Genomic DNA, 21,895 nt, shown 5'->3' on the forward strand with positions numbered 1-21,895 from the left:
AATTTTATCAGCATATTCAGACATATGGCTTTTGCATGCTGGTGTTTCAGAAAAAAAAAAAAAAAAAAAAAAAAAGGAAATAAAATTTGATGTGTTCGCTGGTTTTGGATTCTCAGAACTCTTAATTTCAGAGAAAAAGTAATATTTATATGTTTTACAAGTTTCAGTGTTTGTGATTATTTCTTGTGAAATATGTTGCTTTGTTTACTTCTAAGCAGAATTTGTATGATTACATAAGCTATATACACACACATATGCCTGTACGCATTGGCATCATTCTTCTGTACKCATTGCAGAATTCACTTCAAGTTAGGCAAAGACTCCACTTTCTTTGCAATTCGTTTATGTGCTYCCCAGYGTGARGCTTTTATTCTCATTTTCAGGCATGCTTCACTATTTCATTCATGGGCTTTGTGCAAATGTATGTAAGAAAAGATGTCGTGCTGTTGATTTTATTTTTTTTAACTCATACCAGTATCACTATTTAGTAGGAATTTTCTAGTTATTGCAGTATTGCAAGTTCTGAGACTTATAATACAGCTTTTAGAAATTAGAATTAGAAAATGTTTTAGAAATTGTCTATTTTAGTAATTGTTATTTAGAAACCGGTTTGTTATGAACAGAGGCAATTCAGTAACAGAGGACTGTTTTGCAGGTTATGTCTCCTTGTCCAGGATGCCTATGGGATGTTCAGCGAAGTGCAGCTGCAGGTCCTGGATCCTGCAGAAGACATTGCACAGTATTGCAGGAGATGGGAAGGAAAATTCTGCTGCTTAGCTGGAATGAAAGTTGTGCAGAGAGCCACACGAGCAAGGTGAGAACAGCTCTTAGGAAAAGGTGCTGAAGAGCTGAGGCTGGCAGAGAGGAGGTGCCCTTCATTCCATTTGGTATATTTATTAGAACTGATAAGAACAACCAAAATCAGGCTTTGTTTGATTAACTGTGCTAATTGCCATACTCAGGGCATGAAGTAGGCATCAACTAGAGCAGATAGGATTRACACAACCATGCTCAGAAATGGGCAGTGAGGGAGCTAGCACACAAATACACATTTAGCAAAGCAAGTTACAGAGAAGGATTACCTCAGGAAATATTGCATACAGGATAAATGTTTTCTTCCTCTTCACTAGTTGCAAAGACTTAAAAACATTAGTGTACTTCCCTTTCATTGCAAAACTGTTAACTGCAGTATGTTTCTCTATTTTGCTGGCCAAGCAAAGAATCTGTGAGAAAGAATATATTTCCTTACTACATGAGAGCTTAATTCAGTTAAACCTATATGGCTTTGGGAACACAGTTCGTTCCTTTTAAAAAAAAAATCTCCTGAAGCACAAAACCATTCTCATTTTCAAATGGGAATGTCACAGATTTATTTAAAAAATCTCTCCAAATAAGTAAGAAAATGATGTTTAATTTTGCTAATTCTGTGATTCCTGTAACATTCTTAAACTAAAATATGTTATTTAATCAAACAAAAAATACTTTATAGAGGGCAATTATTTTACAGATTATCCTTTTTAAGGAAAGTAATATGGTGTTTGCTTGGGGAGTTATATAAATTGTCTTTATTTATAAATGTCTTTAAGTTGGTTCAATTCTCAGCATAATTTATGTTGATACAAGTGTCCTGTGCAGATAAACYTTTGGTATTAGACCTTTGGCTGTGATATTTTTGCTGACTTTTTCCCCCCAAGCTCTGGTTGAAAAGTGCTGCTTCATCAAAATCAGAATGTTTCATGGAAACATTATCTATTTTGGATACAATTTTGTTAGGAAGATTATTTTCAGGTCCAGAGGGAGTGAATTCTCTCTCATTTTCCTTTCATGAAAATGTTCAAAAAGTCTCTCTTTTTTTTTGCTCCATATTGGAACAAAAACAAATTTCAAAGCCTTGAAATGTTTAGTAAAATGGAACTGCTGTTTCCCAGCCAGCCCTATTCAGTGTGCTTTTCTTTTTATGTGCTTGCAGTGTTAATTTTCAGATCCCTTGGATTTCAAGCCTACTTACATTTTTATGGATCTTTAATAACAAACACGTCTTCTTACTTAATTACTTTGTTGGCTTTTTCTTTTTTTAAGTTACTTTTTTTTTTTTTTTTTTCCAAACAAATTAAATAATGGCTTTGGAATTCTGGATACAACTGAAGTTTTACAACTGGCTGCTGGTGTTTCCAGCACTCGGCCTAGCTAATAAGAGCCAGACTTTTCCTAATGTGAATCCGGTTTCAAAGCAGCAGTAAGTTACTTCTGGGGACGCTTAGGCAGCGCGTTGCTGAAAATGCTGGTGGCTCCTCAGCTGGAGCTGGAGCTGAGCTGGTGGTAACCCTGCTAGGAAACATCAAAGGAAAAGGGCTAGTGTAGCTCCAGGGGCAGCGCGGTGGCTAAAACGTGATTTCGTTGTAGAAAATGGGTGGGTGRGGGAATCATGGAGGGATTTATTTAATTTTTTTTCCCTTAATTGTTTCAGCCCAAKTTTGGCTTTAAAACTTGTTATTACTCTTAAGTGTTGGGACACGTTTTGTGTCATTCTAGGTGTGATGGAAACCACAGCAAAGCTAGTTGGGATAAATACCAGGAGCGCTTCTTTCCCGAGAGCATCATTATCCACACAGGTCGTGGCCACGGGACAGAGGCTGGCAGGGACCCTGGTCTGCCAGGAGCTGTGGGCTCTGCCCCGCCAGGGCGCCTTCCAGGGGATTTTGTTCCCAAATGCCAGTTGGTTTTTGGAAGGACACGGCTCTTCTTAARCTGTTCATTTCCAGGAATCTGACAGTGGCTTTTAATGTGGGTGAAAGGGAATCAAATGTAGGAAATGTGAGGGAAAAGTCCGCCTTTGGAACTCATGATCTGGAGTAAGCCAAGAACAGCTAATGAGATCCCATATGTGCCTGCTGTCCCACAGTCACGTGGACTGTAATCTTCCTTACAGAGCCAGAGGGCTCCTTCAGACCCTCGGAGGTGATTCTCCTTCACCAAATAGAAGTTGCTCAAGGTTTTTGCATCAGTGGACCACCACTATTGTGCAAAAATGTGCAAAAATGTGTTATTTTACATGCAGGTGATAACCTGGATCTAAACCTAACTTGAATGGACTTGTCCTGTAGAATGGATCAAAGAATGGACCTGATGAGAAAATACTTGTTTTCCAAGTAGAAAGTGGGCTAAGAACTTAAACATCTGTGTCATGTCTTGACCAAGAACAAGCCTGTGCAAAATTAGGTTTGTAGTAATCTCATCTAGGAGGCACTATTAGTGTTGAATATGTTTTTTGARTACCTGTGTGCTTTAAAAACTATGAAAGAGACCAACTCTAAAAAGTCAAGAGGTCATCTGAAAGTCCTTCATTGATTTGGGGGACTCTCAAAATAGGTCCCAAACCTCATGGAAACCACTCCTCAAAGCCATCACTGCAAGAAACCTTTCCCTGGGCAGTAAAATAGAGGAAGTGGTTTTCCATGTGCTGTCCAGTTTCTGGTAATCTTGTAAGAYGGGTGGACGTGGCTGAGTCATGGCTAAGTTGTCGTGACTTGTCCAGTGTTTTTCTTTACAGCTGTTGTTCTAGTCTGSGTTTGAGGGGTTGGTTAAAGTTGGAATCAGGTAGGAATGGGTGTTGTAGCACCTCAGTTAACAACATGGATGTGGTTCACTATCTGTTTCTTGACATCTTTTTCCCTCTCCTATGTGTTTGTCCCTGAGTCTTCTGCTCAACTCTTCCCCAGCCTGCCCGCTTAGKATCATCAGAGCAGGGAGTGGAAGTTATGAGGGTTAGAAAGCTGGAAAATGTTCATTGATCTGCTGCTGGATGCTTGATCCTTAGAGGTGTCTACTCTCTCTCATCCTCCCACTGCCCCTTATGTCAGTCTTTTAAATTTAGCCTCTTGAGAAAGAGGAAGTGAGATTTCTTTGGAGTGCTGCTGGAGACACAAATATCAGTTAAAATCAGCCTGCAGTGCAGCCAATATGTAACCCTGCTGTTCCAGTAGATCTCCCCCTTTTTATTTTCTATTTTTTTTTTCAGGTACAGCCAGTATAACCAGTAACTAAATGGATGCAATTTGGTACAGGGGCCGAGCATTCACTGAAAAGTGTCAAGAGGAAATAACCTATGAATTGTCAGAATCTGCTTTTATCCTAACAGCAGCAGTTAAATCCAATGAGCAGAGATAAACTTTGCAGTTAGGTATCTGTCTTAAGGACATGGATGTTAGTTTTGTGCTTTTAAAGCCCTGAGTGGACTTATACACAGGAGATATATATCTCCTTGTATTTGTAAAATATATAGTATGTAATTTTTTTTTAATATATATATTTCTTTTTCTCCACAATTTGTGCCTTTTCATCTGTTTTGACAGTGAGTTGTTTTATTTCTGGCTGTAACAGACCTACCTGTTTCTGTGTCTTTATCATTTCTCTTGGAACATGAAACGTTTCTATTCAGCAGAACAGAAAGATTACACCAGTTTAAAAATGCAAAGAAAAAATACTTTAACATAATATATAATTAACTCAGGATGTCAGTACAAATTTTGTCCCTAAATTAAAAAAAAATCTCAAAAAGATTGAAAAATAGATGCAACCATTGTATGGATTGGTCTATAATCCACATTTACACAGGACAGGGTGAAATATTTTGAGGTATACATCAACTCATAAGCTTTGGCACACAACCCAACCATTAATTAATGGCAGGCTGCTCCGTAATTGCTTGCTATGCTGCCTGGTGCATTCACTTCTAGGCTCTGAAGTAGGGTCTGAATACTGAATTTGATCCACTAGTCTTATGTTTCACTGAGAAATTTCTGTGTTTTTAAAGAAAAATTGCTGTTTTTTTGTAATTTTAGAAATTTATATATTAGATGCTGAAATGTGAAATCTTCCTAAATTTGTCCTAATATTACTGTCACTATTTTGCCCAAATTTTTTCTTCTTCTTCTTTTAGCCTCTTTTTCCTCTATTTTTTGCTATATACCTTTGCTCTGCACTCAGCAGATGGGACCACTGCTGACTGCCTGCAAAGAAGGTTGTTCAACTGCTAGACGTTGACAGGAAATGTAATAGTAAGAACTCTCCACAGCGCAAGGAAGTCACAACTTCCTTCCTTTGGTTTTCCCTCCTCCAAAAAGGCTGCCATCTGAAAGAGCCACCCACATCTCTGAGGTTTTGAGGTCCTGAAACATTGCAGTAATTGCTGTGGTTAAAAGCTGAGTTCTGTTTAAAGCGTAATTTAAGTAATTAAAGTTTTGAATATCTGTGTTACTCTTTTTTTTTTTTTTTTTTTATGACTGGATTCTGTGATTCTGTGATATATATCAGAAATGGATTTTGTTTCTTGAGCTTTCTTCTTTTTAACCAGCATGGACTACTGCCTCCATCTTCAGTGCTTCTATCCTGAGTCTGTTTAATAACCAGCACTGGAGAAGACAAAAGAGGCATGTTACATCAAAAGTAATTCTGTGTTAAAAAATCAATGTTTTAATATATTAGGCATAATTTCCAATGTGCTAGAGAAGGCTGAGTTATTAAAGTAGGTAAATACATTATTTTGTGAAAAAAATCATATATCTTAATGACATATTCTTAAGATAYACGAAAAAAATCATATATCTCAACAGGTGTCCTAAAACTCAGGAAAGAAAGAAAGCCAACCATTCTTCCTAGCTGTTTAGATTTTGTCTGAGATGTTACTTTAAAAAAAAAAAAAWCTTTATGCTTATTGTATTGCTTAAGTCAATGGGTGTAGCCCAGCATCTATGAAGGATCCTCCTGGGTCAGTTAGAGGGAGAGCTAAGCTGCAGTGTCCAGTTTATTTTGAATTTCTTGCCTTTTGATATTCATACGCATCCTCGTGCACTGGGCGACTATTAGTGAATTTCTTTTTAAGTGTTGATCAAAGAGATGATTCATGGGGAGCTAGAAATTGCTTTATTTCTGAGTTTTTAGTTTCTGAGCCTGCAAAGTGAGACCATTTGAGCCTATGTTAGTGCCAAAAGAAAACGGTTTGAGACTAGAACTAGAGTTGTGGAGAGGGGGATCTGCTAAGCCTTGAGTCCCCATTGAACCCTGGAAGATATTGGAGAGGAGTCCTGGAGTCTTCCTAGGGGTCCCCTTACATAAAYTCGACTCGGCCCATTTTCGTTTCTTAGTTATGTGCCTTTGTTTTCCTTGTTCTTCTGTCTGTGCCGTTTCTGATGCGTTCGCTGTCCAGTTATTTTCCTTTGACCCTGTGTTGTAATTATTAAAACTGAAAAATCCCCCACACCRTGTGTTTTGGTCAGAAATCACAGCAGTATAGCTCTAATGTCAAAAAAATACATTCAGGCTTGTCGCATATCATGTTATTGGACCAGAACTATAGGTAAAACTTCATGTTAATTAGAGAGATGCAGTATCTTCAGTAAATTGTCAAATAAGCTGCCACATCACTTTTTTGTTTTGCATTTTAGCGCCTTAGTATAATTTAAGGAAAGGAACAGAAAGCCAGTGAGATAGAAGCTTTAAAAATCAAAGTTTGAAGTTGTTTGGTATTTGCAGTATAGTCGGTAGTATAAAAAGAGGGAAATTTCTACAGAGCCGGGTACTGGAGCTGTAGGTATGTAGCTCGTTTATCTTTTTATGGGGTAGCTTAATATAATTCTGCACGCCTTTCCTTGGCACGTGGGCTTTATGGGACATCCCAAAGCAAGCATGTGGGTGCCCACCGCAGTGCCAGCCCCACACGTGGGTGCCCACCCCAGTGCCAGCCCCGTGGCTCTGCAGCAAYGGGCACCACGGGCCGAGAAGGTCAGAAGCAGCAGGAGACTCCAGGCCCTTGCTGAGCCGGGGAGGAAGGAGCGAGAGGAGCACGAGAGCGGCCTCCACCTCCGCGCCGCGCCGGGGCCGCGTCTGCCTCGTCCAGGGGTTTAACATGGTCTGTTCGTCCTGGCAGAAGTGACCTGTGCCCCTGCGGAAGGTGCATTTTGCGTTCTCTCAACCACATATTGAGCCTGTTTCATGGTGGGAAAGGTTGAAAATTCCGGGCTTGCTGTGTGGATCCACAGCAGTTTGTGTTTATGGATATGTGGAAACGGTGTACCGTAATTCAATAACTCAAAGTAAAAGTGAGTACTTCTAAAGCACGTTGAATACTAAGAATATATTAAGTGTATATACACATACCTTTGTGTATACAAAACCCATACATATATATATATTTATATATATATATATATAAAAAACATTCTGTGTAAGCAAGGCTTGAGGATACATGTTTATGGGAGAGAAGAGTACCTGCGTGCAGAGGACTCTCATGGCTCCATCCTTCTGTGTCTTTCGATTACATTGCCACTGGAGGTCTTTGTGGTTGGTCGATAACTGCTGGATGTCCATGTATTCAATGAGTAACAAAAGGATTTTAACCAATATAGATTTCACTTCAGTCTGGAAGATTATGAGATTAATGATGATTAATGCTTGTTGCTGTTGTTCTGTTTTTTGTTTTATTCTTTTTTTTTTTTTAAACAAAGCTATAGAATATTAGAATAGATTCCTTGTCTCTTAAGTAGAAAAAAATATTATTCAGAATATTTTGCATGTTTTGTTTTATCCTTGGCCCTGTTTCTTCTCACTTCTTATGCTACTTTTCCTTTTTTTGAGGTCTGTCCTTTTGTCATTACATTTTTGTCTTTATTTTTATTTTTTTRAATAGAGTGACCAACAATTGACACTCACAGGGCCAAGCTGCTGAGTTTTCGTTTTGCCCTGTGAAGTGAGACAGGCCCTTGGTGCTCGCTGGGGCTGCCCGCGTCCCTTCAGCGCAGCACGGGGCCAGCTGCTCGTCCCCTGCCCTGCCCCTGTAGCTGAGGAAGGAGACACATATTGGATAAAAGACACCCATTGTTCCCGTCAGATTGAAGTGGGATTTGAGTCTGTGCGGCCAATAAAGAGGATGGGGTTTATTCTTTCTGCGAGGATAATTATTTTCTGCAGCGGGGGATGCAGAGCGTAGCGGTGTCTGCAGCGGGGTGACGGAAGCCGTAGGTGAGAGGGGAGCCCTGGCTGCCCCCGGGGCGCACGCGGGGCGGCCGGGCGGGAGCTGCCTCGGCAGGGACACCCGGCGCCTGCTCCGGAGTGGGGCTGCCGCTTGGAGACAGGGCTTGGAGCCTGCGGAGACTTGGAGCTGCAGGTGCTAAATAGCCCCGTCCTTCGCCTGACCGCTGTCGAGGGAAGGGATGAGTCCAAGGCGTTCAGGAGACTGTCTCTCTTGTAAACAAGTGGAGTAATTTGCTAGTAATTGAAGTGCTCCTAGTTCAAGCGATAGGTCACCTCCTCCGACAGGTCACAAGTAATTGAGGGCAGCTGCCCGATACCCTGAACGTGCTGATACGTGATTGCAAGCTGGAGGACGTGTACAGAGCGAGGAGGGACTTCATGTCTCTTGTGCAAGTTTCAAAATACAGGTTTCAGTGAGGGACCAATGTAAGGTCTGTGTGGAGATGTGATTATAGTTGAAACAGAACAACTTAGTTTATTTGCTGTAAGTTGATGTGTATGTATGTGATGTGTATGTGATGACGCACACAGATGCACATTCATAAAACATCTGGTTGACGATCCACCAGGCTTCATTATTAATGTTGTATCACAGGTGACGTGATACTTTACAAAGAAACACTGAAATAGTTCACTGACTTACAGACTCCCAAAGTATAAATACCCAAGGATCAAGAGAGAAAGACTATAGTGCAATACTGAAGTAACTAAGCACCAGTAAGCYCAGGCAGAAGCTCAAGGAAGAGCTTCCTTGTCGCTCCTTGGAGAGAAGCTGCGTGGTGTGAGGAGCTTCAGGGCCATAGCCCATGTATGCGCTGCCTGCAGCTTCTGCTACAGGAGCAAGTAACACCTGCAGCAAGCGTGTGACTTCATTTCTAGAGCCATTTCAGCTTTCTTAATTTGGTGGAYGAGCTGTTTGCCCTGGAAGGCAGCTTAAAATCCACATCTCTGCCATTAGCTGTATGAAATACTCCCGGAGAACTAGGACAGAATAATCAAGAGCTTTAAAATYAAGCCTTCTGGAGTTGGTTGTAGCTGTTTTCTGCCCTTAGCTCTTCTTGGCCGCTCCCTCAGACACTGTGGCCTTTGCTGCCCAGCTGACGTATCAGGCGACCATGGTGCTGCTGGTTCCAGCTTCGAATGCGAGGGCTGGAGGGGCTGGCCCCTTCACCTTGATATGCTGGGCTGTTAATTTTATGTTTGTTTCTAAAGGAAAAAGTTGGAAACTTTCACAAATAAATAAAACAACTAAATTATTGGGGATGTGTAGGAAGGAGATGGATCTCTGCACATTTGTACTCCAGGGCCCAAGTGCATTTAAGAAAAGATCTTACCTTTTTTTCAATCAGAAGTTCATGTATGACCAGGTGCTAGAGAAAAGTACGAAACAAAAAAATGATAGAGGCAAAACATCTTGTTTCATCTACCAGTAAAACTGCTGTGTCACAAAGCTGTTTCTTAACAGAAGTTGTGTTGRTGTTGGTGCCCTCCACCAGCTTCCCTGGTGCTTGTTCGTGGCAAAGAAGTAAATGTGACTTGCTTGTCGCTGAATGTCATCTGTCCCTTGCCTTGCTCTCACCCTGCAACAGAAAAGATGGARTTTTAATGAGACCAAATCAGAAACAGCCTCTAGAAAACAAATGTGATGTAAAATTGTTTTCAGAATCATGCAATGGTTTGAATTATATTAATCTTTAAAATTAATATTCATATAATTAAATTGATCTTCTCATATGACATATAATATTGGAAAACACTTTAAACCCGACTTTATTGTTCTTTTGAAGGGCATTAGGACTTTTTAGTCTGATAGACAGCTTGTGGCCTCCAGTAGTGCCTGTAAAAGTTCCCGGGCAAAGTCAAGACTCTGAAATGGTAAGTCATGTTATTGTGGAAATGTATTTCTTCACTCACAATTACTATTTTTATTGGCAGTGTATTCATGTTTATTTTGAGAATCAGTTTCTCCCAGTGTCTTTAACTACTGCGTTTTGTTACTGGTTTTGGCTGCATCCTGCCCTAACCTGATCAGGATCATGTTTCCAAAATGATGCAGTCACCCCATCATTAATCCTCCAGAGCCAGAATCCAGAACATCCAGGCAAATTATTCCTCTCCTTGCTGCAGGAAAGAGATATTCCATAGTGTGAAGATGACTAAGAAGTCTGTGTACAATGATATAACCTAGCTCTTTTGAAAAGCTCTTCGGCCTTAGATTCAAAGGTGCTTTTCTAAAGCTTAGCTTTGGTGAGTGCAGCCTGACTGCTGGAATCAGGTCTTTTTTAGCTAGAATAATTCTGACTCCAATATCTCCCGTGTGAGATATTTAAATGGATTTAAGTAGTTACTATGCTTTTGCAGATTTAGAATTGCATCTTTTAATTACCCTTTAACTGGCTTTTCTATTGGAAAAGGAGTTTTCTTGTACCGAGTGGCATTTTAGTAATATGAGATCATTTGAGAAGCTTCTGAATAACCGAGTGCCCGTGCTGTCCTGCTGTTTTGTGTAGCTGTTCTTGGGGGAATACGTTTGTGGTATTAAAAATTTGTTAGAGCCTAGGAGTCGATCAGGATGCAAGATTTTAAAAAGAAGAAAAAGCAAGGGGAAAAAAAAAGGAAACTGGAGATGAATATTACTTGTAATTGTGAGACATTTTTCTCTACAAGGTAGTGTTCTTTACATTATATGGGGGTTTGTGTTGAAGAATAAAAAGTTCARTCCTTGGCCAAGTGAAACTGAGTGAAGCCGCTCTTCTCTCCTCGATTATCCCATGATATTTAAGAAATCTGAGAAAAACGGATTGTTTTCTGTGTAAAAATATTGTAGACAACAGAACAAGATCATTTATGAACAGAGCAAAACTCTTACCTGTTGTTTCATGTTATATTATAATGTCCATGCAATCTTCGCTTTCTCTAGATTACTAGCCATCTAAAAAGGGAGGAAACTTTCTATAATCATAAAATCTACACTTCTGTCGTAAGTTTGAAATGTTAATTCCTCCCAGAGAAGCTCAAGACTTACAGTATACAATTTTGGGGAGAATTGTGATACTTTTTTCTTGATACAAGCTATAGTTTTATGCAAGTAGATAGAGTGTTATACATACAAACCTAAGTAATATTACCAACACACTGATAATGTAGGGAAGAGATCAGTGGAACTGGCTTCTTTTGAGACACATGTACATTCAGTTACCTTATTTAATAGTCGGAGGCAAACAGAACTTGATTTGATGTCTTCTTGCCTGTTTTCTTCCTTATGCAGATTTTTTTTTTTCAATGGATGTGCAGCTGTTTTCAATAGATTCATTTTTTTTCAGTAAATGAAATGGTTTATTAACAGAAAACATCCCTAGAACTGTGTTTTACCAAATGCACAATAAAAAAATATTTTGCTACATTGTCTTTCATTCCTGAGAAGCTTTCTTGCTTGGGATCTCGTTAAATGGAGATTGATAAAGTTGTTACGTCACAACACTTTTTAAGGAGGAAAGAAAAATTTGGCGTAGCACAAAGAGAAAAAAAATGTAGTTTTGAGTTCCTGTTCTTCATTATCTCCTTGTGCTGCCCTGGATTTAATTTGGCAGCTTTAAAAGTTCTTCAGCTGTTTACTATCACAAAAACCCACCCACATGCAAAAGTCCCCTAATCTCAGAATAGTTATGGATACTTAAAAAAAAAAAAAAAAAATCAGGGTACTTCTACCATGTTATAAAATAATTTAAAAAAACAACCATTTTGAAATAGTCACTGTGTTTGCCAAGTGTGCCAAATGATGAGCTGTTTTTCTAATGAGGATCAATGTCAAATTCTGGAAAGGATGATGCATACAAGATGATTTCACTTGTTTTATTAAATCAACTTCTACTTTAGAGAACTGTTATTATTTAACCGTATCTGTATTTATTTACTATCATTATAAATGCTGACTGACCAAATGAAAGTGTCTTTTCTTTAAAGTTCCGTTTCTTTTACTTGTTTCTTAATAGATGACAACTAATCTTCCTCCTCCCAGCTTCTGTTACGTTCTTACCGTACAGTCTGGTGAAATACATATGAAAGTAGATGAGGAAGAAGAGATTGCTAATTTGTACCAACCACCAGTTGTTCATGGTCTAAAGGAAATTTTTCAGGTAATCTGCTTTAGAAAACAGATGACATATTTTGCAACACTAAATTTTTAGTGCCCTGTTTGTCTCATTCCCTATTTTTGCACAATTATTTTCAGATGGACCGTTGTAATGTACGCTGTAGCTTTTGGGCACGAGTGCTGTATCTGCGTCTTCAGGTAATCTTTTCATGTAGCAATGAAATATATTTAAGCTCAGTATAATGGATGTGTGAAGAAAGCATCRATCTTGTTGAGAGGAAAAACATTTTCTGTGGATTATTTTCCAGACCTGTATGAGGAGAATTATCAACAAGTCTAATATGCCTGTGAATGGGCACAGTGAATTGYATTTTCAGTCCCTGTATCATTTAGTCTAGAAGATTAATTATTTCTCAATTAAGTGTTGTCTAATCAGAGACAATATTTCCCCTGCATATTGGTAAGGAGCTCCCAGGGGGTTCATTGAGGCTTGCAGTGGAGCTGAATACCGAGATACATGCAGAAAAGCTCCAGCCAGCTGAGTGTCTGGGGACAGAATTTAAGAGACGGTGGTTATATAAAAACTCCGTTTGGCTCTTTGCATGCAAGTGGACAATTTTTGTTGACTTCAAGAGAAGCCCCTCAGGCAATTTTGGCTTTTATGGTCCAGTTAGTAAAAAAGGAGGAACTCTTAGGTAAATACATCTGTCATCCATATTATGTTGGAAAGCTTATAATTATGTTTTATTTATTTGTTGCTGAATGACGCTACAATTTTCTTTCAGAATGTTGCTAACTCCCTCAGTAGTTAAAGGAATTTTTTGTTCCTGATTTATTTATTTTTTCCTGGCAACTGGATCCTAGTACAGCCAGCACTGAATCCTGGTGGAGGATAATTTATAATTGTCCATCAGCTCCACAAGAAACAAAGTGTGAATCAAAGCATATGAACCAAAGACAAAGAAATTCCAGAACGGGCAGCAAAATAGCTGGAGATGCTCCCCACCACTGTGAGACCCAAATTTAATTTAGGTCTCGTCCTCTCGCCTCAAGAGCCAATACTTTATGATTTGATCTTTAGGCAGGGAGAACTTTGAACTCCTGTGCTGGGGAGGATCTTTTCTCACTTGGCAGTGTTTTCTCCATGGTAAGTGGCAGTGGGGCATTTGCATGCGTTTGAAATTATGGCCAGTGTGATGTGATCTTCAGGGCGCTAACAGAAAGATGGGCAGATCTATGTGTGGGCTTGTCCTATTTCCAAGAAAACTGTTTTATTAAAAACAAAAAAAAAGGACAAAAGATTATAGAGATTAGGAAGTGATAGCTTAGTCAGACATTTTTGGTTTCAGGCACGAAACCAAAACCAACAGCATCTGAGATGTGCAYCGTCAGTATTGTTGCACCGTCAGTATTGTTCTGTACATGTATTTTATCACTAAATTAGGGAAAAGATGCAGTGTGCTGGAATAGATATGTTTTTGAAGAATAAGAGCTTGTTTGATAGAAGAAAAARAGTCAACTTTTTCATGCTGCTAGAAAGTTTCTTAGCCGTTTTATTTAATGGCTATTCACTTGCAGAACTGTGAGCACTAAATTATCATAAGCAAACAATACTGAGCTCATACATTTTTGAAAGTAATATTGCAAAAAGCAAYAGAAAGGATTTGGCTTTTGCATGACTGCTCCGTGAATGGAAATGCACGTACCTGCTGTTAGTGCATCGGTTGCCTGCGTTCCAGAAGAATGGCACAAACCCCGACTTGTTTTCTGCCAGGAAGATTCATCCTTCCCGTGCAAAACTGTCAAGCTAGAATATGTGAAGGGACTTATTTTGCAGACTTGTTATTAAACAATCTGCTACACGAGTTATTTCAAATGTGCTGTAAAAATAGGATTTATTGCCTGTAGCTGCAGTATTCTGAGATGCTCCATTTGTGTAAAGGAGGGATGGAAATTCGCCCTTCTTGTTACTCAGAATCTGTGCTGCGGTGCCGAAGGAAAATGAGGAAATATATTCCATCTGTGGTTGAGGAGCTGTCCTTCCTTATAACTCAATCCTGCTGCTATTTGTCTGTTGTGTCCTCTCTGTTCAGAACAAATTGTCACACATAGCAAGATGATGATTTTATGCTAACTTGTGAGTTTTGCTGTTGTTATTATTTACTTTTTGCATGATTCTTCTGCAGACCAGCCTTTAATGTGTTAGTAATTCTCCCGGGGCAGCTTTACAAAGCCTGTCTTTGAAGTTGTTTTAATGCTATCGGTGTAGAGCAGGCACTCCGAGTGCATGTAGCTGCTATACAGGGAAGCCATGTAAATGCAATCGGCAGCGGATATTGTATTAAGGAATAGCTATAATGGTTAAGTTACAAGTTTTACCAGTAATTATTTCCTGTTGCCCTATTGATTCTTAGAGCTGTTTTTGTTAGCRTGAACAAAAAGCTGATTTGGTATGTTTAACATTTTCAAGGCTTGAATTCGATTTCAGACAAAAACTTGGAGTTCTCATCACATTACATTAAGATCAAGAAATGCAAATTGGGAGCTGATATATTTATCTAATATGTATCTTACCAATCACAGTGATATTTAAATATAATTTAAATATTTTATGCATGAACTTTTATTTGAGGGATTAATWAATAATACAAATTGTTTAAAGAATTAAGCAACTTAATTTCAGATAAGTATTTTAAAATATTAAAATCTTAAGAATTACAAATTGCTTGGACTGATAAAGGTGAAATATGTTTTGTTGTTAAACCTAGCTTTTCTAAAATATGAGAGAATTTGCACACACACAAACACACACAGATTATAAAAGTTTTATTATAGAGTAAAAAAAAAAAAAAGGTATGGTTAAATGGTAACCCATCTGATTTTGTTAGAGTCTTTAGTAATACTGATATGAATGTAATGTTTGTCTACTCTGTCTTCTTCTCATACTGATATAAAAAAAAAGAAGAAAGAAAAAAACTACTGATTTAGTACTGATAATTGTTTYCAAATACAAAGCCTGACATAACAGGTGGATATGTTGGTGTGACATCATTTATGATATAGTGATATATGACAATATGATAATGGTGTGACACCATTATSATATACTTTATTTTAACCATAGCAGAATATTTTTATATCCGTTTTAAGCAGGCAGGAAACTTCTGTTTTCATCATGGATTCCTGTAATTCTTACAAGTCATCTGCTTTCCTATTTCTGTGTTTCATTCAAAAATTTAGAGATTTGTTTGTTCAATGGAAGGGACGTTTTCCAGCTTTGTAACTTATATTAGCTCTTAGCCAAGGAGTGGTGCTCATGAGAATCAGATAACAAAACATGAGAAAAAATGCTTACATAGAAATAAAAATAGTAAGTCTTTCTTTTTTTAAGACAATAAATTTGTTTAATTCTTTATTCATAAAACCATATAATTAACTTTTTATAAAACATTTTCAGATCCCAAGTACACTCAGAGTCAGTTATGTTATGACATGATAGTTGTTTAAGGTAAATTCAAGATCCCGGTGGGTCAAGCTCAGAAAGTTAATTTAAGGTAGATGTTAGTCTTTATCTGAGAAAAAAATCCACTAAAGCTGAGTGGATTAAGGTCCACAAACCTTAAATATAGCAGAGCATGTCAGTTTTACTAGTTACTTGGAGATGTTTTTGTAGTCTTTCATTTTCCTAAAAATTAATGACTGTATTCTGTTTTTCTTTCTTTTTTTTTTTTTTTTTTTTTTTTTTTGGAAACCGTAGACAAAACCCAGTGTTCCTATAAATCAAAGGGAGATTTGGCTGTTTGTGACTGACTTCACATTGCAAAACGTGGCTCCTGCAGCTCCGAAAGTTGCTGCTGTGTCCGTTGCTGCTCCGTGTGTTCTCGGCACGGAGGTGAGGGAAGCGCTCGCGGCCGCCTCGCGCTTCGTCTTCTTCAGGGACGCCCTGTGGGGAAAGGGTGAGTTTGGCTCGAGCTGGGATCGCACGGAAATAACGTCCTCATCTCTGCCCCTGCTGCAGGGGACCTGCAAAGACCTTCCTTCTCACGTGAACATAAATCATGACAAGTTTGGGAAGAGAAATTTGAATTTGGGTGTAACTGTAGATTACACTGTAGGTTTTGTTTTCTTTTTTTTATGTTTTTGGCTTGGTCTCTGAAGTAAGTGAGAAATTAAGTGATCTTACTGTATGCCTGTCCATCTTCCCTAATGACTGTTGTCTTCCCTAATGACTAGTGTCAGTCAAAATGGATAGCTGATAGAAGACTCAAAGGTGTTAGGAAACTTAATTTCATCATTTTGAGGGTTGTGCAAAAACCTGTTATATTGAACTTACTGCCTCTAAAAGAAGCAAGATGGTGAATCCAAAGGCTTGACAGCTTGTTAGAAACTAGCCTACATCATATTAGCAGGAGCCTTTACCACTGTACAGGTCATTAAGAAGAAAGTTTAGTTCTCCATTCATCCTGTAGTTGCTCTTATTTATTTTTTATACATCCATGCAGGTCACATTTGAAGTCAGTAGCTTTCAGTCACCAAATGAAGGTAGATTCGGAAGCACCAGGCTGTGTAAATGGCTCAGTGCCCTTTACTGCATCTGCTAACCTGCCCATTTCCCTTTTCTAGCAGAGCTCATACCTATTTCATGCAAAATGGGAAAAAAAAAATCTGCTTTGGAAAATATAGTATTTCATACACCTTCTCTTTCTATTATTTGAAACAAAACCTAGAGAGGAAGATGAGGAAGAGGCAATAACTGCACATTCCAGGGAATGTTACCGTGCACTCTGAATGAAGGCCAATTCTCTTTTGCCATGTTACAATTTTCTTTGATATCTTTTTTTCCCCAGRAGTCGAGAAGTGTAACAAACCAGTGTGTGATGCCTGTATCACTGAAACCAAAATATTTTGTCAGGGAGAACACCTGATGGAGTCTACCCATCTGTTTAGCAGCTGGCAGAGACGATTGTCTTTATTGGCCATGACGATTAACATGGTCACCTTCTTCCTTGTTACTGTACTGAATTGAAATGTCTSTGTTGGCAGGTAGGATTATTTGTGTTGAACGTACTGTTCTCCTGTTACAAAAGCCTCTTTTGTACTCGGCTGCCGGTGCTGACCTCAGGGAGCTGACTGGCCCTGTCAAACTCGACGAGCTGGATTCTACCACACAGGCCAATTCCATCTGTACTGTAAGAGGTTCGTATGGCCTTTCCTGAAATGAATGAGCTTAATTCTTTGTGTTCACTTTAATCTTTCATGTTCTCCTATTGATTGCTTGCACAAACGGTATGTAGGGATATAAAAGCTTGGTACTGTTTTAGGTCATTAGGATATTCAAGCTTTTATACCTCTTTGCAGGCTCTGTTTGTCTTCTAATGGCCAAGCTGTGCTTGGCTACTGCTCCCACTCACAATACCCCRGAATAAATGTTTGATATACAATCTGTTTTGTTATAGTCCTTCCTACGCTGTCTTCTCTCAGGAGCCTTCTGTTCACACCAGCCTTGTTGATATTGGCAATACCAAGGTATACCAACATTTTTTCAGCAGAGGGATGTGTTAGCCAGGTTCTGAATGGCAGGGATTAGCTTCTGCTTTCCCTGAAGCTTTGCCGAAATAAGGCAATTTAATGTTTCACCATAGATATGTAGCTTAACTTGGCCAATCCTTGCTTACCACTTTGGATCACTGCTTGGTCTAATACCTCAGTCCTACCACTAACTACGAGGAAATGTTTCTTGCAAGGTATTTTCTAACTTTTCCTGATCACACAGAGACACTTCTTACAGTGGAGGTTCTAACACTTTGTCCAGGCAGCCTCTTAAACTTCGCAGTTGTGGAGGGCCTCTAAGGAAAAAAAACATATAAAAGCCAATAAATTGCACCTTTTAAATATAATTTCCTTTCTTTAACTCTTAAGACCACAGTAACTCTTGTAGAAAATTCGTGATACTGGTTCACATGTACACTTTCAACTATGCATTGAAACATTTGAAAGGATCTATAGAATAACAGTAAATAATGGTTCTAAAGTGTAGTAAAGAAGTTTGTCAGCTCTAAAGCAATATTTAGTGTAAAGCAAAACAGAACAAAACAAACAAGCAAAAAAACCCACTGAGAACCATTACTAAAAAAAGAAATTGTTTTGGTAGAGCCACCGGTTAGCAGTGTCTCCATGATTAATATATGAGCACATTGTACTGACAAATCTTAAGCGCTCAAACTGCATAATGAGAAACAAACACAGCTACAGGCATTTCACTCTAAGCGTTGGTCGTTATGCACATCTCATCATTATTGTGAGTTGCTTGAAAGATATTTTTATCACAGTTATGAAATATTTTTTGGCTTTTCTTTATCCCGACTTCTTCAGTAGTTACRCTAACAGTTACCACTTCCCCCGCTCCTACCTTTTATTTACCAAGCAGAAGAAATGTTTTTATTCTTTTATCCAGGTGACAGTGTATATACTAGAATAAAGCAAAATATTTCTCTCCTTTCTTTTTTTTTTTCCTGCAAAGCACAGAAAGCCTTTGTGATTCTTTGTATAAACAAGCATTTCCTTTGCATACCTCAAAGGTGTCCGACTTTCCCTGTTCTTCATTACATATGAAAGAATGACAGCCTTAATCCTACAATCTTGTGTTTGTGGAGCTTAATCTGAAATTGGTCTAGGTAGCTTTTATCAGTATGTTCCCACACTTTGGGCATGATGTAGAGTAGAAAATACCTTTTCTTGTACCTATGCATATGTATGTACRTATTTCCCTTTCTTTTGTGTGTGTGTGTTTGCTAGTGTAACTAATTGCATTTATGATAGTTTAATTGCATTTGTGATAGTCCCTATTTTTAAATCTGATTAGTTAGCATTTGCATCCTTCTAATGAAGAAGCAAAGTTAACAGCATTAACCCTCCTTTGTTGGTGAGAAAATACGTATCCAATGGAGCAATTCCTGCAGGAAAAGACACCGCTGTGAAATTCCCTCAGCCTCTCTATGTGTTCTAGAAAAGCTCCCAGGGCTTCTCTCCGTGTGGCGCAGTGTGTGCTTGGCTCCAGGCTCCTTCATGCCCTCCTTTCACTTCCTGTGCCTCTGGTCACCTACGTACGCTGTACGTAGCCTCCTCTCACCCAACACGTAAAGGTGCCGCAGAGGCGCTTCTTCCTCCGGCAGTGTCACCCCTGCCCGTTATTTTCCTCCTTCTCCGACGCTCCGGGATTTGGCAGGATACCTTCTTAGGGAGGCTGCACTGGAAAAACATCTTCTTAGTCAGTGAAAAAATGTAGGTGGTCATTCAGTTCCCCGTCCAAAGATGCAGCAATTAATCACAGCATCAGCGCCTCCAAGGATGCCAGGTCTGGTGGGAGGGGGTGCAGACTGTCCTGCCTGCCAGGCTCCGGCTGACGAGTCATTATTTGGAAGGGAAATTTAGGAAGCAGTTTACCAGGTGTATAAATAGAATCACAGAGTAACTGTGTTTGTGGGGAACTTCTGGAGTTCATCTGGTCCAAACTCCTGCTCTAAGCTGGGCCAATGCAGATTTGCATCAGGATGCTTGGGGCCTTGGAGTAGTCACATTATGAATGTCTCCAAGGATGGTGACCCCACAACCTCTGGGCAAGCAGCTCAAGGCTCAACCTCACTCCTTGAGAAGATTGTTTTGCTTGTATCTATTTGGAATACTCCCTGCTGCAACTTGTATTTAAATGTTTTTGTTAGTGTTCAGCCAGTGAAGTCTTCCAGTAGCACTTGGTCAGATTCTTGCTCCCCACACAAGGACTATGCTGTGATCCAAACGGATCCAGTGAGTTCTTCAGAAATCTGTGTTTCAGAGAGGCCCCATCATGTCAGCTCTAGGGCGGACAGGGTGCTGCTCTTCAGCAGAGGAAAGTTTATTACTACAGGAAAGTTTATTCTTCTTTTAAAGATGCATCTGTCGTTCTCTGCTCTGAGCTCAGGGTCAACAGAGATTTATTTTCTCCTCACTGTTCATTGCAAGCTGATTTCTGACCTCTTTTTCTGTATACCAGTGGTTAGGATGACTTAGGCTTTGTCGTGCTGTACAGAACTGCTTTTTCTTTTAAATGTTCTTGAGACCAAATTCTAGGTAGTTCATGCCACTTAGGCAGTGTGGGAATATTACTTGATTAATAATATTTTCCTGGTATATGACTCACATGTAGTGACTGAATTTTCATATTGGATATTTTTATGTTTCAGCCTTTGTTCAGGGTGGGAGTTCTTGATTTTTTGTTGTTGTTTTTTCAAGTTGTCCCAAACAAAATGAGATTATTTGTCTTTCCAAGCCTAAGTTTTTGACYGAACTTTCCCTGCTTCTGTTCATTAATCAGAGTAACTGATTGGGAGACAGAGTGAATGGAGCTTTTCCTTTTGATGAACCATCAGCAGAGTGTTCCCTCTAGGTCCCAGCTCTCCTCTTCATCCCTCACCAGAGGGATGTCCAGATACTTTGTCCAGATACTGCCCTGACTGAGCTGTTATCAGTCTTAGAGATGTTGATCACAACACTGGATAGCRCCGAGTAGATGTGAGAAGCAATGTATGGCTCTCTGTTTCCATTTAAAATAAGAATGTTGGGAGAATATATGGAAAGTCTCTGGAAGTGAAGGAGAACCAACAGCCTTGACAAGGCATGCAGCAGTTCCAGCTGTTTAACTCTTCCTTCCAAGAGGCTGCAAACGGCTGTCCCTGGGTTATCTGATCCACTGCCTCCACAAGGGGACTGTGCACTGGCCTCAGAACAAACCTTTGCACTGCACACCATCTAATCAGTACGAGCCTGAGTCATATCCTTGCAGTGCATCTGTGTGACTCGTGCCCTTGCCTCCTGCAGCAGCATGGCAGTACARAACTGAGGGGGACACGACTGAAAAGGCTCTGAGGGAAGAAGCAGACCTGTCTAAAAATGTTATGTTAAAATGAAAGGATGAAATTATTGTGAAAAAGAAAAAAAAAAAAAGACCTATTCAGCAAGCTAATTTGGTAGTTTGGGTAGTTCTTCATGAACAGAGGAAATATGCCTGTGTTGTGGCAGGAAGTGTCCTACATCATAGTAGCTGATGGAAACACCTAGTTTGTCATAAAAGCTGAAATTATTAAAAGTTACTRTTGTAACATTGCACCATTCCAAAGGTTCCCTCCAAACTACCGGGATTGATTCTGCCAGGGTACCCCCTGTTCTGCTCTATGCATGAAAATTGGGTTGTAWATGTGCCTGAGAAAGGTTGTATCTGTTGTAATCAGAGACTCTGAATGTATCAGAGAATCTGAATGTATCTGAGAAATCAGGATATTCAGACTTGATGTCCTTTGGATTCCCAAAGCAAATTCAAGTTTGGTTGTTTGTCTTTCTTAGGGGACTGCAAAGTAAGGAAAGTGAAGGATTGGCACCCAGTTTTACAGTCAGTGTGAATGCTCCCGAGACTCCAGTGCTGTATTTCATTGCCTCTGTTTGAKATTCTTGCTCCCTGTACTGCTGTTGTGCCAGACTGAGGGTTTATTCTATTGCAGTTTTGTTCTTATGGGTGATCCACTTTGTACAGTTCAAAATACTTGTGCTTTCTCCGTAAATAATGCTAATTATTTCAGCRTATCATTACCATAAAATCCTAAACACTTCTTATTGGCTTCTCATAAAACTCTGAATATATTTTTTTTTGCCAAAACTAGCAAGGCCCTTTATGTTAGTCCAAAGTATCTTTGGCGTTCCCTTCTTAGATACACACTTACATCTGTGGGCCAGATCTAATCTCTA

The 21,895-nt window shown here is 39.3% G+C and overlaps 1 protein-coding gene across 1 annotated transcript in view; it reads left to right on the forward strand.

Moving 5' to 3' along the window:
* Nucleotides 1–21,895, forward strand: part of SPIDR (scaffold protein involved in DNA repair) — a 187,565-nt gene that overhangs the window by 160,505 nt on the left and 5,165 nt on the right. Inside the window, exons 11-16 of the mRNA XM_026039510.1 lie at nt 656–814; nt 9,816–9,903; nt 12,021–12,164; nt 12,260–12,319; nt 15,879–16,077; nt 17,165–17,317. Coding sequence (XP_025895295.1) covers nt 656–814; nt 9,816–9,903; nt 12,021–12,164; nt 12,260–12,319; nt 15,879–16,077; nt 17,165–17,317 — 803 coding nt within the window. The remainder of the gene's footprint in view (nt 1–655; nt 815–9,815; nt 9,904–12,020; nt 12,165–12,259; nt 12,320–15,878; nt 16,078–17,164; nt 17,318–21,895) is intronic.

The sequence above is a fragment of the Nothoprocta perdicaria genome, unplaced genomic scaffold (assembly GCF_003342845.1).
Source record: "Nothoprocta perdicaria isolate Ctin4 unplaced genomic scaffold, notPer1 scaffold_231, whole genome shotgun sequence".
Lineage (NCBI taxonomy): Eukaryota > Metazoa > Chordata > Aves > Tinamiformes > Tinamidae > Nothoprocta > Nothoprocta perdicaria.